Genomic DNA, 15060 nt, shown 5'->3' on the forward strand with positions numbered 1-15060 from the left:
AGAGGAGTCGAGGAACGTGTCCAGGAACACGCGGCTATGCTACATCATCTCGGTGCCATGATGGATCGGGTTTGTCCAGACCATGGACCGCTGGGAGAGACAGGCCTGGACATGCGCTGGCTTGAGCAGGGGGGCTTGGGTGCGCTGCAGGATTTTAATCCATGACGGCGTAGTGTATTACTAATGGTTTTCTTTGAGCTGTGGTCCCAGCTCTCTTCAGGTCATTGACCAGATCCTGCCGTATAGTTTTGGGCTGATCCCTCACCTTCCTCATGATCATTGATGCATCACGAGGTGAGATCTTGCATGGAGCCCCAGACCGAGGGTGATTGACCGTCATCTTGAACTTCTTCCATTTTCTAATTATTACGGCAACAGTTGTTGCCTTCTCACCAAGCTGCTTGCCTATTGTCCTGTAGCCCATCTCAGCCTTGTGCAGGTCTACATTGTTTTTCCCTGATGTCCTTACACAGCTCACTGGTCTTGGCCATTTTGGAGAGGTTGGAGTCTGTTTGATTGAGTGTGTGGGCAGGTGTCTTTTATACAGGTAATGAGTTCAAACAGGTGCAGTTAATACAGGTAATGAGTGGAGAACAGGGGGGCTTCTTAAAGAAAAACGAACAGGTCTGTGAGAGCCGGAATTCTTACTGGTTGGTAGGTGATCAAATACTTATGACATGCAATAAAATGCAAATTAATTACTTAAAAATCATATAATGTGATTTTCTGGATTTTTGTTTTCTATTCCGTCTCTCACAGTGGAAGTGTACCTTTGATAAAAAATTACAGACCTCTACATGCTTTGTAAGTAGGGAAACCTGCAAAATCGGCAGTGTATCAATTACTTGTTCTCCCCACTGTATATTAAAGATGTGAAAAAGATTTTAGCATATGCCAACAGCTATACAAAGCTTGGTTTAACCGTTGAATTCCTGGACTTCCTCCGATTATGACATGTAGGAGACATCTATCATGGTGCCTTAATCCAGGTCAACTCTCTGCTCCGTTTGGTGTGTTTGTGTGTCTAGTGGATGCAGAGAGCTACACAGTGCACACCCACCTCAGGCAGTCCATCTCCCAGGGCTGTGATTTACAGCCAGAAGAAAGAGTCATAGGCCGGTATAAAACACTCTGTTAACAGACCAGCTTCCCAATGCCACATATAACTCAGCCTAGCAGTTATTCAATAAGACTCCTAACACACTACTGCCGTGACTCTCATAGATATTCTAAAGACTCCAACTGCTGTGACTTTCAGAAATATTCAATAATATCATTACCGCAGAGACGATCTTCAACAACATCAATTTCCTAGACTCCTGCTAGAGATACAATAACAGTTTCCAGTGGTGTAAAGTACTTAAGTAAAAATACGTTAAAGCCCTACTTAAGTAGTTTTTGGGGATATATGTACTTTACTGTACTATTTATATTTTTGCCTACTTTTACTTCACTACATTCCTAAAGATAATAATAATAATGATGCAACTCAGCATTCTTTGTCCTCCAAATACGACGAGTTGAGTTTTTACCAAAAAGTTCTATTTTGGTTTCATCTGACCATATGACATTCTCCCAATCTTCTTCTGGATCATCCAAATGCTCTGTAGCAAACTTCAGACGGGCCTGGGCATGTACTGGCTTAAGCAGGGGGACACGTCTGGCACTGCAGGATTTGAGTCCCTGGCGGCGTAGTGTGTTACTGATGGTAGGCTTTGTTTCTTTGGTCCCAGCTCTCTGCAGGTCATTCACTAGGTCCCCCCGTGTGGTTCTGGGATTTTTGCTCACCGTTCATGTGATCATTTTGACCTCACGGGGTGTGATCTTGCGTGGAGCCCCAGATCGAGGGAGATTTTCAGTGGTCTTGTATGTCTTCCATTTCCTAATAATTGCTCCCACAGTTGATTTCTTCAAACCAAGCTGCTTACCTATTGCAGATTCAGTCTTCCCAGACTGGTGCAGGTCTACAATTTTGTTTCTGGTGTCCTTTGGTCTTGGCCATAGTGGAGTTTGGAGTGTGACTGTTTGAGGTTGTGGACAGGTTTCTTTTATACTGATAACAAGTTCAAACAGGTGCCATTAATACAGGTAACGAGTGGAGGACAGAGGAGACTCTTAAAGAAGAAGTTACAGGTCTGTGAGAGCTAGAAATCTTGCTTGTTTGTCGGTGACCAAATACTTATTTTCCACCATAATTTGCAAATAAATTCACTAAAAATCCTACAATGTGATTTTCTGGATGATTTTTTTCTAATTTTGTCTGTCATAGTTGAAGTGTACCTATGATGAAAATTACAGGCCTCACTCATCTTTTTAAGTGGGAGAACTTTCACAATTGGTGGCTGACTAAATACTTTTTTGCCCCATTGTATATACTTGGTGATATTCAATAAGGGAGCACTTCAGGCCAACACAAATGGTCTCAAAGTTCTCACCTTGAAAAAATTGTTTTCGCAAGTAGTCTTGATTCCCAAAATACCCTTCTATCTCCTGTCCTCCATGCTTGATTTAAGGCACATCTGGAGAGTTAATTTCAAGTCTGCTAGTGCCTAAATGAATCAAAACACAGAAGGCCTGAGCAGTGTAGAGTCAGTTACAGTAGGAGCACATACATGTATATCCTTCATCACTTGTGAACTTGTGTAATGCTAACTTTATCAGCAACGTTATATTCCATTTTGTGCTGGAAAAGTATTGTGGGCTACACAGAGAAGTATTGCTCGAGTTGCACAAAATGGAATATAACTTACATTTACATCGCAAATAGATTTGGTTAAAATAAAGTAAACTTCTCCTTTAACATCACTATCTCTCTCCTTTAAGATCTTCCACTGACTGTAAATGAGATCACCACAGTGATCTGGGGAAAAGGTGGTCGAGGTATGATGGATGGGTGGGAAGGGGAGGGGATTGGGTGGGCAGGTGGGGTGGGGATTCTTGTGCTGCTGCCAGCACTGAAGAATGTCCACAGAAGAGCACAGGCCAGCACTTTTCAGAGAGCTGCTGTAGTGTAGATCGGTGATCTCTCCCTCCCCCATCAGCACCAAATCATGGGCTTCCCATGGGAAGCGCCTCCTCTCCCCTCACATACAGAGCAGGACGACCAGGCTGAGCTCAGCTCCCATGCTAATTATCCATATGTTAATCTGCAGCAGCAGTTCATCTTTGGCACGGCCACATGCTGCTGTGCTGTGCTGAACTAAACCCTGCTACCTCCAGCATCTCTACACAGTACACACGCCTTTCCATGGGCCACTAGCTGGTTGAAATTCATTTACTTTGCCATTTTTTCTAAACCCTTTCCCTCCAATCACTAAAACCATCCCCCCACACCAGAGGAGGCTGGTGGGAGGAGCTATAGGAGGACAGACTCATTGTAATGGCTGAATTGGAATAAAGGGAAAGTATCAAACATATGGAAACGACATGTTTGACTCCATTACATGTATTCCATTCCAGCCATTACAATGAGCCTGTCCTCCAATAGCTCTTCCCACCAGCCTCCTCTGCCCCATACATTCACCTTCCAAATCAGTACATGGATGGAAGCTGGCTGCATAAATTAGATGCAGGCTAATCTTATTTCCTAGTTTTCCCTGACAGCAGGTTGCTGCCAACCACCAGCCCTGTGCTACTACTAGCAGTACCACTAGCACGGGCAGCAGACGGAGCAGCACAGAAGGACCTGCATGCCAGGTTATGGTCCTCTTTCTTTTTCAGACTGACACAATGCCCGTCAGACCATGTCATTTTTCTCTCTATCACTTCTTTCACCTCTATTGGATTGTGATACTGGAGGTGAGAATTCATTAAGGTGTTATGATTTGAGTGTCTCTCTCATTCATTCATACACACACACACACACACACACACACACACACACACACACACACACACACACACACACACACACACACACACACACACACACACACACACACACACACACACACACACACACACACACACACACACACACACACACACCTTACTCACCTTCATACAATCCTCTGCATTCTCTGACACGCAGTTATTCCTTAAGTTTCTTTGAACACCTTTTCACACAAAATGAACCATGAAATACCATAATCATGTCTGGTAAGCATCTTTCTTTGCTGAATTTCCTTATTTTCCTTTTGGCCTTTTTCTGAAATTGAATATTTCATATCGTTATTGCATTCAACAAATTAGTTGCAGTTAGTAATGAATCCTGAGAAATTATCTGCTTAAAGATTAAAAAGAGGAATTTAAACGTGGTTTTCGTGTACACCTCTGGCGCCATCCTGTGGACATGGATATGACATCCTTCTAAAATCCATCTGACTTTGAGTGTTGTTGTTTTTTTACTCCAGATCTTTGTTCATTCAGTGATTATAACAGTTAATACAATAAAACGAATTGATGGCGGTATCAAGTATTCAGATCATTTGGACTATTATCCGCTGAAGAAGACACACACATGCAATTTAAAGCAGGCTTTCAGAGCAAACCCAGCAATTGTCTGTAAAGTAATATATTTATTGAGATGAATAAAGCCAAAAATGAAATGAATAATGTATTATCTGACTATCTCACTGTACATATGAAAAGGCCATGTACAGTATTTAGAGCTCTGCTGGTAACTAACCAGGTTTCCCTTTTTGTCTGTGGTAGTACAGTAATAAAGGACCAATCGGATATGCAATTACACGCATGCGCGCAGAACCTACTTTCACTGTATTTTGATCCATCTAACATTAGACTGGAGTGGCTTGGGAATTCCCCAGGACAACTATTTTAGCAAGACGCCTTGACTTGAAACAGCTTAAGACGGTAACATTTATTTTACTCCTTAAATAACCTTTTAAAATATTAACTTTATCAGTTAGAGTTTAGGTGCAGCGCCCTGCGCTGTTTTCTTAGCCTGGTCCTAGCACTTTAGCTTGCAAGCTAGTCAACTGCTACTGTCAAGCTGCCAGCTTGACAGCACAGCTAACGTTAGCTTGTTACTTTTCTTTAGACAGTTTGCTATCAGACTAGCTACTAAAAGTAAATATACACCAATTTTAACCAACTGTTATTGCCATTATTGCAGAGGAATCTTTAAAAAAAAAAGTGCATAGCTAGCTAGCAACGGTATTCGTAATGGCTGGTATACAGCCCAGGTGCGATTCTGGAAAGCCGCCTACACGGCCTGAACTTCACTTCGGGCTTGAAAAACACGACGCTCTGTGTACTTCTACACCGGAGGATTGGTGCGACAGTGGGCTAGATTGTCTGAGTGGAGCAGCGCTGAGTCTGGATGACCCCTTCAGCAACGAGGTATCCCAAACATGGGTGCCCGGGTCCCCTCCGTACACGACCTCCTACCCATCACTGGATGACACTGACAAGCGCCCCATGGACTGTAGTTCACCGGGGGGTGAAGAGAGGTTGGACTCGGCTATAGGCGATTCAATTACAGATGAGACTATGGGGAGTATATCACAGGGGCTGGGGACCATGCACCTGAATGAACCAGTTATCAGTGACACAGTGGATGACAGTGGGAGGCAAGCGTCACTGATCCCAGAGGAGGAAAGACGGAGAAGAGAGATATTCAACACACTGAACTTTGTGTCTGAGGATGGAGACACGTGAGAAGCCTCTCCTTACTATTCACATGGTGAACAGCAGTTTGTTGGCTATTTGTACTTCTCTCAAACACCTCCTTTGCTCATAGGGCTCTTCACTTGGCTCTTATCCACGAGCACTGGGCCTTCGTACAGTACCTTCTGGGGGTGATAGCGCTGGACAGGAGCTGGGTGCCTTACCTGGACATCCAGAACCACTTGGGACAGGTAAGCACAAGGACACATAGCTACATTTGCAACACTGGAGTATTTACAGGGACATTTGTGACAAAATATCTAAAGAAACGTATTATTAAAGACTTTCTAAATGTAGGTCTGTTGTAGACCCACTTCTTCTCTGCTAACCTCATGTCAAAATACAAGTCCTGCCAGTGTGCCATATGTGGACAAAAAATCTAATAAAATTGTATTGGTCACATACACATGGTAAGCAGATGTTAATGCGAGCGTAGCGAAATGCTTGTGCTTCTAGTTTTGACAGTGCAGCAATATCTACAACAACTACCTAATACACACATCTAAGTAAAGTGATGGATTAAGAATATATAAATATATGGATGAGCAATGACTTAGCAGGCATAGGCAAGATGGTATAAAATACAGTATATACATATGGGATGAGTAATGCAAGATATGTAAACATCATTATTAAAGTGACTAGTGATCCATTTATTAAAGTGGCCAATGATTTATTGTCTGCATGTAGGTAGCAGCTGTCTGCATGTAGGCAGCAGCCTCTGTGTTAGTGATGGCTGTTTAAGTCTAATGGCCTTGAGAGAGAAGCTATTTTTCAGTCTCTCGGTCCGAGCTTTGATGCACCTATACTGACCTCGCTTTCTGGATGGTAGCGGGGTGAACAGGCAGTGGCTCGGGTGGTTGTTGTCCTTGATTTATCTTTTTTTTTGCCTTCCTGTGACATTGGGTGCTGTGTGTGTCCTGGAGGGCAGGAAGTTTGCCCATGGTGTTGCGTTGTGCAGACCGCACCACACTCTGGAGAGCCCTATGGTTGTAGGCAGTGCAGTTGCCGTACCAGGCGGTGATACAGCCGACATAATGCTCTCAATTGTGCATCTGTAAAAGTTTGAAAGGGTCTTAGGTGACAAGCCAAATTTCTTCAGCCTCCTGAGTCTGAAGAGGCCTTCTTCACCACACTGTCTGTGCGTGGACCATTTCCGCTTGTCTGTGACGTATACGCCGAGGAACTTAACTTTTCACCTTCTCCACTGCTGTCCTGTCGACGTGGATAGGGGGATGCTCCCTCTGCTGTTTCCTGAAGTCCACGATCAATGAATACCTTGTGGGGGATTTATTTTGACATGATGTAAGCAGAGAGGAATTGGGTCTACAACAGACCCACATTTGGAAAGTCTGTTAAGTAATATGTTCCTTTCAGATGTTTTAACAAATTCCCCCCTTTTAATGACCTGCCCACTAGCACAGTAAGTTGAAATGGAATTTTATTTAACTTCTGGCTTCCCAAAGACTGTTATTGTGCAACTCAATACAATAGGGAGCAACGCTGTAGGTTAAATCTATTTTAATTCAGTCACTTGACAGCACCCCTTTTGATTTGAACAAAACCTTCTATACATATTTGCCCAGTGTAGAAGTGCTCCGAACACTGACTTTTTGGACCTGAATGTCAAAACATTCAAGAGATAAAGGTGCTCAAAGTTGACCCATTTTTGCATACCCCACCATACCATGAAACATCCATGTCTTCACCACAGTAATGGATAAACAGTTGAGATTCATATCATTTAAAAGCTTACAAACAGGGTTGTCAAATTATTTAAAAAACAATCTCTTACAAAATAATATACACACGCTACTGGTCAAAAGTTTTGGAACACCTACTTAAGGGTTTTTATTTTTACTATTTAATACATTGTAGAACAATAATGAAGACATCAAAACGATTAAATAACACATATGGAATCATGTTGTAACCAATGAAGTATTAAACAAATCAAAATATATTTGAGATTCTTCAAATAGCCAAATAACGACAACCGTGTTAAACAATTTAAAATATATTTTATATTTGGGATTCTTCAAGTAGCCACCATTTGATTTGATGATAGCTTTGCACACTGTTGGCATTCTCTCAACCAGCTTCATGAGGTAGTTACCTGGAATGCATTTCAATTAACAGGTGTGCCTTGTTAATTTGTGGAATTTCTTTGCTTAATGCGTTTGATTCAATCAGTTGTTGTGACGTGGTGGTGGGGGGGTATACAGAAGATAGCCCTATTTGGTAAAAAAAAACAAGTTCGTATTATAGCAAGAACAACTCAAATAAGCAAAGAGGAATGACAGTCCATTACTTTAAGACATGAAGGTCAGTCAATACAGAATACAGAACATTTCAACAAACTTTAAAGTTTCTTCAAGTGCAGTACAAAAACCATCAAGAAACTGGCTCTCATGAGGACCGCCACAGGAATGGAAGACCCAGAGTTACCTCTGCTGCAGAGGATAAGTTCATTAAAGTTACCAGCCTCAGAAATGGCAGCCCAAATAAATGCTTCATAGAATTCAATTAACAGACACGTCTCAACATCAACTGTTCAGAGGAGGCTGTGTGAATCAGGCCTTCGTGGTTGAATTGCTGTGACGAAACCACAACTAAAAAGACACCAATGAGAAGAAGAGACTTGCTTGGGCCAAGAAACACCAGCAATGGACATTAGACTGGTGGAAATTTGTCCTTTGGTCTGGAGTCCAAATGGGAGATTTTTGCTTCCAACAGCTGTGTCATTGTGAGACGCTGTGTGAGTGAATGGATGATCTCTGCATGTGTATTTCCCATCGTGAAGCATGGAGGAGGTGGTGTTGGGGTGCTTTGCTGGTGACACGGTCAGTGATTTATTTTGAATTCAAGGCACACTTAACCAGCATGGCTACCACAGCATTCGGCAGCGATACACCATCCCATCTGGTTTGCGCTTAGTCCCATTATCATTTGTTTTTCAACAGGACAATGACTCAACACACCTACCGGCCGTGTACGGGCTATTTTACCAAGAAGGAGAGGGATGGAGTGCTGCATCAGATGACCTGGCCTCCACAATCCCCCAACCTCAACCAAATTGAGATGGTTTGGGATGAGTCGGAGCGCAAATTGAAGGAAATGCATCCAATAAGTGCTCAGCATATGTGGGAACTCCTTCAAAACTGTTGGAAAAGCATTCCAGGGGAAGCTGGTTGAGAGAATGCAGGAGTGTGCAAAGCTGTCATCAAGGCAAAAGGTGGCTACTTTGAAGAATCTCCAATATATATATTTTGATTTGTTTAACACTTTGTTACTTCATGATTCCATATGTTATTTTATAGTTTTGTCTTCACTATTATTCTAAAATGTAAAAATAAAGAGAAACCCTTGAATGAGTAGGTGTTCTAAAACTTTCGACAGGTAGTGTGTGTGTATACACGCACACACACAGTCCATTCAGATAGGATTCAGACACCTGGACTTTTCCCACATTTTGTTACATTACAGCCTTATTCTAAAATTGATTAAATCGTTTTTTTCCCGACCTCAATCTACACACAATATACCATAATGACGAGCAAAAACTTTTTTCTAAATTTGAGCAAATGTATAAAAAAATAAAACTCACAGTTACATAAGTGTTCAGACACTTTACTCAGTACTTTGTTGAAGCACCGACCCTGACTAGTCTCCCAAGCACCTTCGGCAGTGATTACAGCCTGCATATGTAAATAAGGTATTTCCGTATTTTTTCTTCATAAATTTCAAAACAGTTTTTGCTTTGTCAAGGGGTCTGAATACTTTCCAAAAGCACTGTATATGTTTGTAAAGTACATTATTGCACCCACCCTGTATTCAAAATTATGTTCTGTCTCAACTGATGGCGGTTACAACACCACCTCAGATGATGTAAACCAGGGTCGAAGTGAGCTAAAACATATGAAAAAAAATCAGTTTACACATTTTTGGACAATTGATGTTAAAGGTTACTTTATTATTACAAAACATTTTACAACCCTGTTTGTAAGCATTTAGATATCAATCTCAACTGTTTATCTTTTCCAGTGATGAAGACATGGATGTGTCATGGTATGGTGGGGTATGCTAAACTTTGAGCACCTCTATCTCCTGAATACTTTGGCAATCAGGTCCAAAAAGTACATTTCTGAACATTTCTTCCATGGGCAAACACATATGGAAAGTTTTTGTTTAAATCAAAAAGGATGCTGTGAAAAGTGATTGAATAAATACACCAGCAGGGTAGCCTAGTGGTTAGAGCGTTGGACTAGTAACTGCAAGGTTGTGAGTTCAAACCCCCTAGCTGACAAGGTACAAATCTGTCGTTCTGCCCTTGAACAGGCAGTTAACCCACTGTTCCCAGGCCGTCATTGAAAATAAGAATTTGTTCTTAACTGACTTGCCTGGTTAAATAAAGGTAAAATTAAAAATAAATAAAAATTGCTAAGGGTTACACCTCTCTACTGAGCCTAGATCCGCCACGCCAGCATATGGGGATTTCACAATGGGGGATTTATTACTGCTAAATAGCTAACAAAATGGCTATACGGACTATCTGCATTGATCCTCACACTGACACGCCAACACACACACTCGTGTGTGCACACACTTCATTTGTTCACACACAACACTCTACATACACACAGTATACACACATGCGCATACAATCATCATACTCTGCTGCTACTCTGTTGATCTTATATCCTGACGCCAAGTCACCTTACCCCTATACCAGCCGAGGCTGCTGAGGGGAGAACGGTTCATAATAAATGCTGAAACCATGTGTTTGATGTATTTGATACCATTCCACTAATTCCTCTCCAGCCATTACCATGAGCCCATCCTCCCCAATTAAGGTGCCACCAACCTCTTGTGTCCTCTCCATATCTAGCCCTACCACGCCAATATTCCTGCACATTGTAAATATGGTATTGGTACTGACCCTGTATATTCACAAATATGTGGACACCCCTTCAAATATATGGATTTGGCTATTTCAACCACACCCATTGCTGACAGGTGTATAAAATAGAGAACACAGCCATGCAATCTCCATAGAGAAACATTGACCTTACTGAAGAGTTCAGTTACTTTCAACATGGCACTGTCATAGGATGCCACCTTTCCAACAAGTCAATTTGTCAAGTTTCTGCCCTGCTTGAACTGCCCTGATCAACTGTAAGTGCTGTTGTTGTGAAGTGCAAACCTCTAGGAGCAACAACGGCTCAGCCACGAAGTGGTAGGCCACACAAGCTCACAAAACGGGACCGCCGAGTGCTATAGTGCGTAAAAATTCTGTCCTCGGTTTCAAAACTCACTACCGTGTTCCAAACTGCCTCTGGAAGCAATGTCAGCACAATAATTGTTTGTTGGGATCTTCATGAAATGGGTTTCCATGGCCGAGCAGCTGCACACAAGCCTAAGTTCACCAGGCGCAATGCCAAGCGTCGGCTGGAGTGATGTAAAGCTCGCTGCTATTGGACTCTGGAGCAGTGGAAACGTGTTCTCTGCACTGATGAATCACACTTCACCATCTGATAGTCTGACGGATGAATCTGGGTTTGGCGGATGCCAGGAGAACATTACCTGCCCCAATACATAGTTCCAACTGTAAAGTTTGGAGGAGAAATAATGGTCTGGGGCTGTTTTTTTCATGGTTCGGGCTAGGTCACTTTGTTCTAGTGAAGGGAAATCTTAACGCTACAGCAAACATTGAAATTCTAGACGATTCTGTGCTTCCAACTTTGACAACATTTGGGGAAGGACCTTTCCTGTTTCAGCATGACAATGCCCCCATGCAGAAAGCGAGGTCAATACAGAAATGGTTTGTTGAGATTGGTGTGGAAGAACTTTGACTGGCCTGCACAGAGCCCTGACCTCAACCCCATTGAACACCTTTGGGATGAATTGGAACGCTGACTGCGAGTCGGGCCTAATCGCCCAGCATCAGTGCCCACAGCAATGTTCCAACATCTAGTGGAAAGCCTTCCCAGAAGAGTGGATGTTGTTTTTAGCAGAAAAGGGGTGACCAACTCCATATTAATGTTCTTATTTATGTTTCTTGTGTGTTCTTGTTCTACTTTATTTTATAGTATTTTTTAAATATTTTTTACTACTGAGATTGATTACTGCATTGTTGGGAAAGCGCTTGCGCACGAGACAATAAAACTTGAAACTAACATGTAATTAACACGTCACCTTCCATTTTCTTGTCCCTCTCCTCCTTTCTTTGTCCACGTTTCTTCCTCTGTCAGACTGCCCTTCACCTGGCTGTCATAGTGGACCAGTCTCAGTTTGTGCGAGGGCTGCTGTGGGGTGCTGCGAGCGCTGAGCTCCAGGAGAGGGGAGGGAACACACCGCTGCACTTGGCTGTCAGGGAGCTGAGGCAGGACTGTGTACGAGAGATCACCTCCAACTGCCAGAGCACTGACTACCTGCATGTTACCAACTACTTGGGTACACGGATCACCCCGAGGACATGGAGCCTGTTATTTTAATGTTAGAAACTCTGCATCCCTGCTTACCTTTTGTTTCTCTATTTGTAATGTCAACCTCCCTTCTGCTCTCTCTTCTCTTTCAGGGGTAAGTGCACTGCATTTGGCAGTACAGAGGGGCAAAGAGGACATAATCAGCATGCTGATTGATGCAGGAGCCAATGTTAACCAGAGGGTGAGTAGCCCACATTAGTTACTGTATCAGACTGATGAAGACAGGGTGGGTCCTCTATGCCCGCTGGGTTCCAACATGCCTCAGTACTTCATTAATCAAACTCATTATTAAAGGTCCCCTTACCGAATGAGCAAGATAATTACACTTAAAGGTTATGATGATGCCTCTCTCCCCTCCTGCCCCCCCCCAGGACCTGGGCTCAGGCCGCTCCCCTTTACACTGGGCCGTGGAGTCCCAGAGCCCCAGGCTGGTGCAGCTACTGCTGCAGGGGGGGGCCAATGTAGACCAGCCCTCCTATGCAGGCCACACGGCCCTCTACTGCGCCCTGCACAGGCCCAACAAGGAGGTACAGGCCCTGCTCAAGGCTAGAGGGGCCTCTGACACACGGGTCCGGGATGAAGAGGATGAGGAAGCAGAGGAGAGGGAGAGTGAAAATGTGAGGGTGGTCTGGGGCAGTTACAGTTAGCATTGTACATGTTTGATCACACATTGTCTATCATGGCTGTAAGTGTTATTATTATGAAGATTAACACTGCTGTTCTGTTTTCCTCCTGTAGGAAGAGTTTGATGACGTTGTTATCAATGGACAACGAGTGCACTAACCATGAACATGGACACTAAGCCACATGGAGTCATGGCGCTGCTGTTGGGCTAAACTATAGATGTAGATTGTGTGTGTGGTTCGTGTATGTTTGTGCCTGTAAATTGTATATATCAAGGCTGCTGGGGAACTCCAGTTCTCAACTCAGTCAGGAACTAAGTTGTTCGAATTAGCTGATCACAGTTGTTCCTGCTTCAAATTAGTTCCCTTAAATTGTGCAGAGGGCAAGCTAATATTAGTTGGATCACATGGGTTTTAATGTCTGTCTGGAGCTAAGCTTGTCAAGACTAGTGTTGCCTACTCTAAGCATGGGAGAATGATCCAACCATGGACTCAGCTGTGTGCTGTCAAACTCAAATCATGGCCCCGCCCACTAGTGGCCACATCTCTTGTTCATGTCCCACCCCACCGTTCGCTCACATTCAACTCCACTGCTCAGATGGGCTACTGATACCCATCTTCAGGGTAATCTATGGTGCAAAGTCAGAAAAGGTTTTGATGTCTAAATACCCAGTAACACATTGATACTGCAGTGTGCTGTAAAACAGACCAGTTGGATTTGATTTGTTTATTTTTCATTTTTAAATATGTCTCTATAAGATAAAGAATTGCAGCTCGATTAAGTTCTCAAATAACCCATACTGTATGTTTTAAATTCAAGCTATTGCTAAGGGGCAGATATAGCTGGCATTTGGGGACTTAAAAAAAAAAATCCCCCTCTGTTTAAATAACCACTTGATCATGATTTTCTTGCCTCTGATGGTGATCTTCAGCTGCATGGATTTTTTGTATTTTTTATTTCCAATGCTAATCGTGAAATTAGGCTATAAATAAGAGATGTGGGTTTGGGATTAAAGTAGTTGGATTATCTGAGATGTTTGCATTATTAACAGTTCAGGGTTAAGGGAAGATGTGAATGTATATCAGGTAGAGGTTAATGCATGCCAAGGTAAGTAGTTCATTTGGGATGGAAAGAGAAAGGAGGGGCAAACTCAACACATTGGTACTAAATCATCTTTGCTTCCAGTTGAAAATAAATTATAATTTCACGTATTCGAGAACCTCTGCAAATCCACATGAATTGATATTTGACCTATCACATGTGACGTGACGTGATCCAACTATTTAACCAGGGCCTGTTTGTCCCTGGAGTGATGTTGTCATTTAGTCCATTTTATGTACAGTTCACCAATTAAAGACGGAACTACAAGAAGCAAACACAGGGACCCACCCAGAAACAAGGGTTGGAGATCCCTGGTCTAAAAGAATCTGGTGTATATTCGCTTTGTGCATTTTGATTATTTTGAAGGATTGACTGTTGATTTGACAGGCTAGGATGCCTCTGTGTTTGCTCATCAGCAGGAGCATGGTGTCTACATGATTATTGTAATTAAAACTAAAATAAATACAGTATTAAGAGGCTATGCAGTGTCTGCTGTTTATTGTCACTAAACACGCAAAAGTATAGATTCTGAATCAGTTGTAGTTTAACTTCCATGCACTACTTTGATACAGTTACAGCATCCGGAAGCCGAGGCTACGTTATACATACTTTCAAGGTTTAACTTGCAAAGAGTTTGACACAGTTTTGCAGGCTGTTGTATAATCCATTCGGCTGCTTCTGATCGTCTATCATCTTCTCAAAATGTTGCTAGAGTCATTTGGAGAATAAATCATGTGCACTCAAGTAAGCCTGATGTTTTTAAATGTTTATTGTTGAAATGCATTTAGTTAGCTGAAAACGGCAACATTCAGAGTAAACCAGGTAAACACCCTATAACTTAAATTCATAATTTCACAATTTTTGTGAAAACGGCGTGTTTCGATGTTTTATAGTAAAAAAAGATGCACGCCAGATGATATCAGAAATACTTTTGAAATAATCTGGTGTGCATTGTGATTTTAACCAATTATGAGCAGGCAAAGGTTTGTAAAAAAACTAAAAATGTTGTGTTATAGCCTGAATTTTTTTGGCACTGGCCGTACACACAATACCCCATAATGTCAGAGGAATTATGTTTTTCTTTTTGTTTTTCAAATTAATTTCAAATGAAAAGCTGAAATGTCTTGAGTCAATAAGTATTCATCCCCTTTTTCATGGCAAGCCTAAATAAATTCAGGTTAAGCAAATGCTTACTCAAGTCATATAAGTTCCATGCACTCTG

General features: G+C 42.3%; 1 protein-coding gene across 2 annotated transcripts; it reads left to right on the top strand.

Annotated features, from left to right (window-relative positions):
* The first annotated feature begins 4688 nt into the window (after nucleotides 1-4688).
* LOC135548458 (NF-kappa-B inhibitor alpha-like) lies at nucleotides 4689-14317 on the top strand. Of its 2 annotated transcripts, XM_064978077.1 has the most exons (7): nucleotides 4689-4812; nucleotides 5075-5615; nucleotides 5702-5819; nucleotides 11880-12081; nucleotides 12206-12294; nucleotides 12485-12730; nucleotides 12852-14317. In XM_064978077.1, exons 2-7 carry the CDS (start codon nucleotides 5125-5127, stop codon nucleotides 12894-12896), a joined length of 1191 nt encoding a protein of 396 aa, XP_064834149.1. In that variant the 5' UTR covers nucleotides 4689-4812; nucleotides 5075-5124; the 3' UTR covers nucleotides 12897-14317. The 2 variants fall into 2 exon arrangements, with proteins under 2 accessions (XP_064834149.1, XP_064834148.1); XM_064978076.1 differs by having other exon boundaries at nucleotides 4689-5615.
* Nucleotides 14318-15060: the final 743 nt, after the last annotated feature.

This window comes from Oncorhynchus masou, chromosome 11 (assembly GCF_036934945.1).
Source record: "Oncorhynchus masou masou isolate Uvic2021 chromosome 11, UVic_Omas_1.1, whole genome shotgun sequence".
Classification (NCBI taxonomy): domain Eukaryota; kingdom Metazoa; phylum Chordata; class Actinopteri; order Salmoniformes; family Salmonidae; genus Oncorhynchus; species Oncorhynchus masou.

Excerpts from the sequence above, each read along its gene's own strand:
- LOC135548458 (XM_064978076.1), top strand. The coding sequence starts at position 5,125 with ATGGCTGGTATACAGCCCAGGTGCGATTCTGGAAAGCCGCCTACACGG. Across the intron at positions 5,616-5,701 it reads GTGTCTGAGGATGGAGACAC|GGCTCTTCACTTGGCTCTTA; the intron begins GTGAGAAGCCTC and ends CTTTGCTCATAG. Across the intron at positions 5,820-11,879 it reads TCCAGAACCACTTGGGACAG|ACTGCCCTTCACCTGGCTGT; the intron begins GTAAGCACAAGG and ends TTCCTCTGTCAG.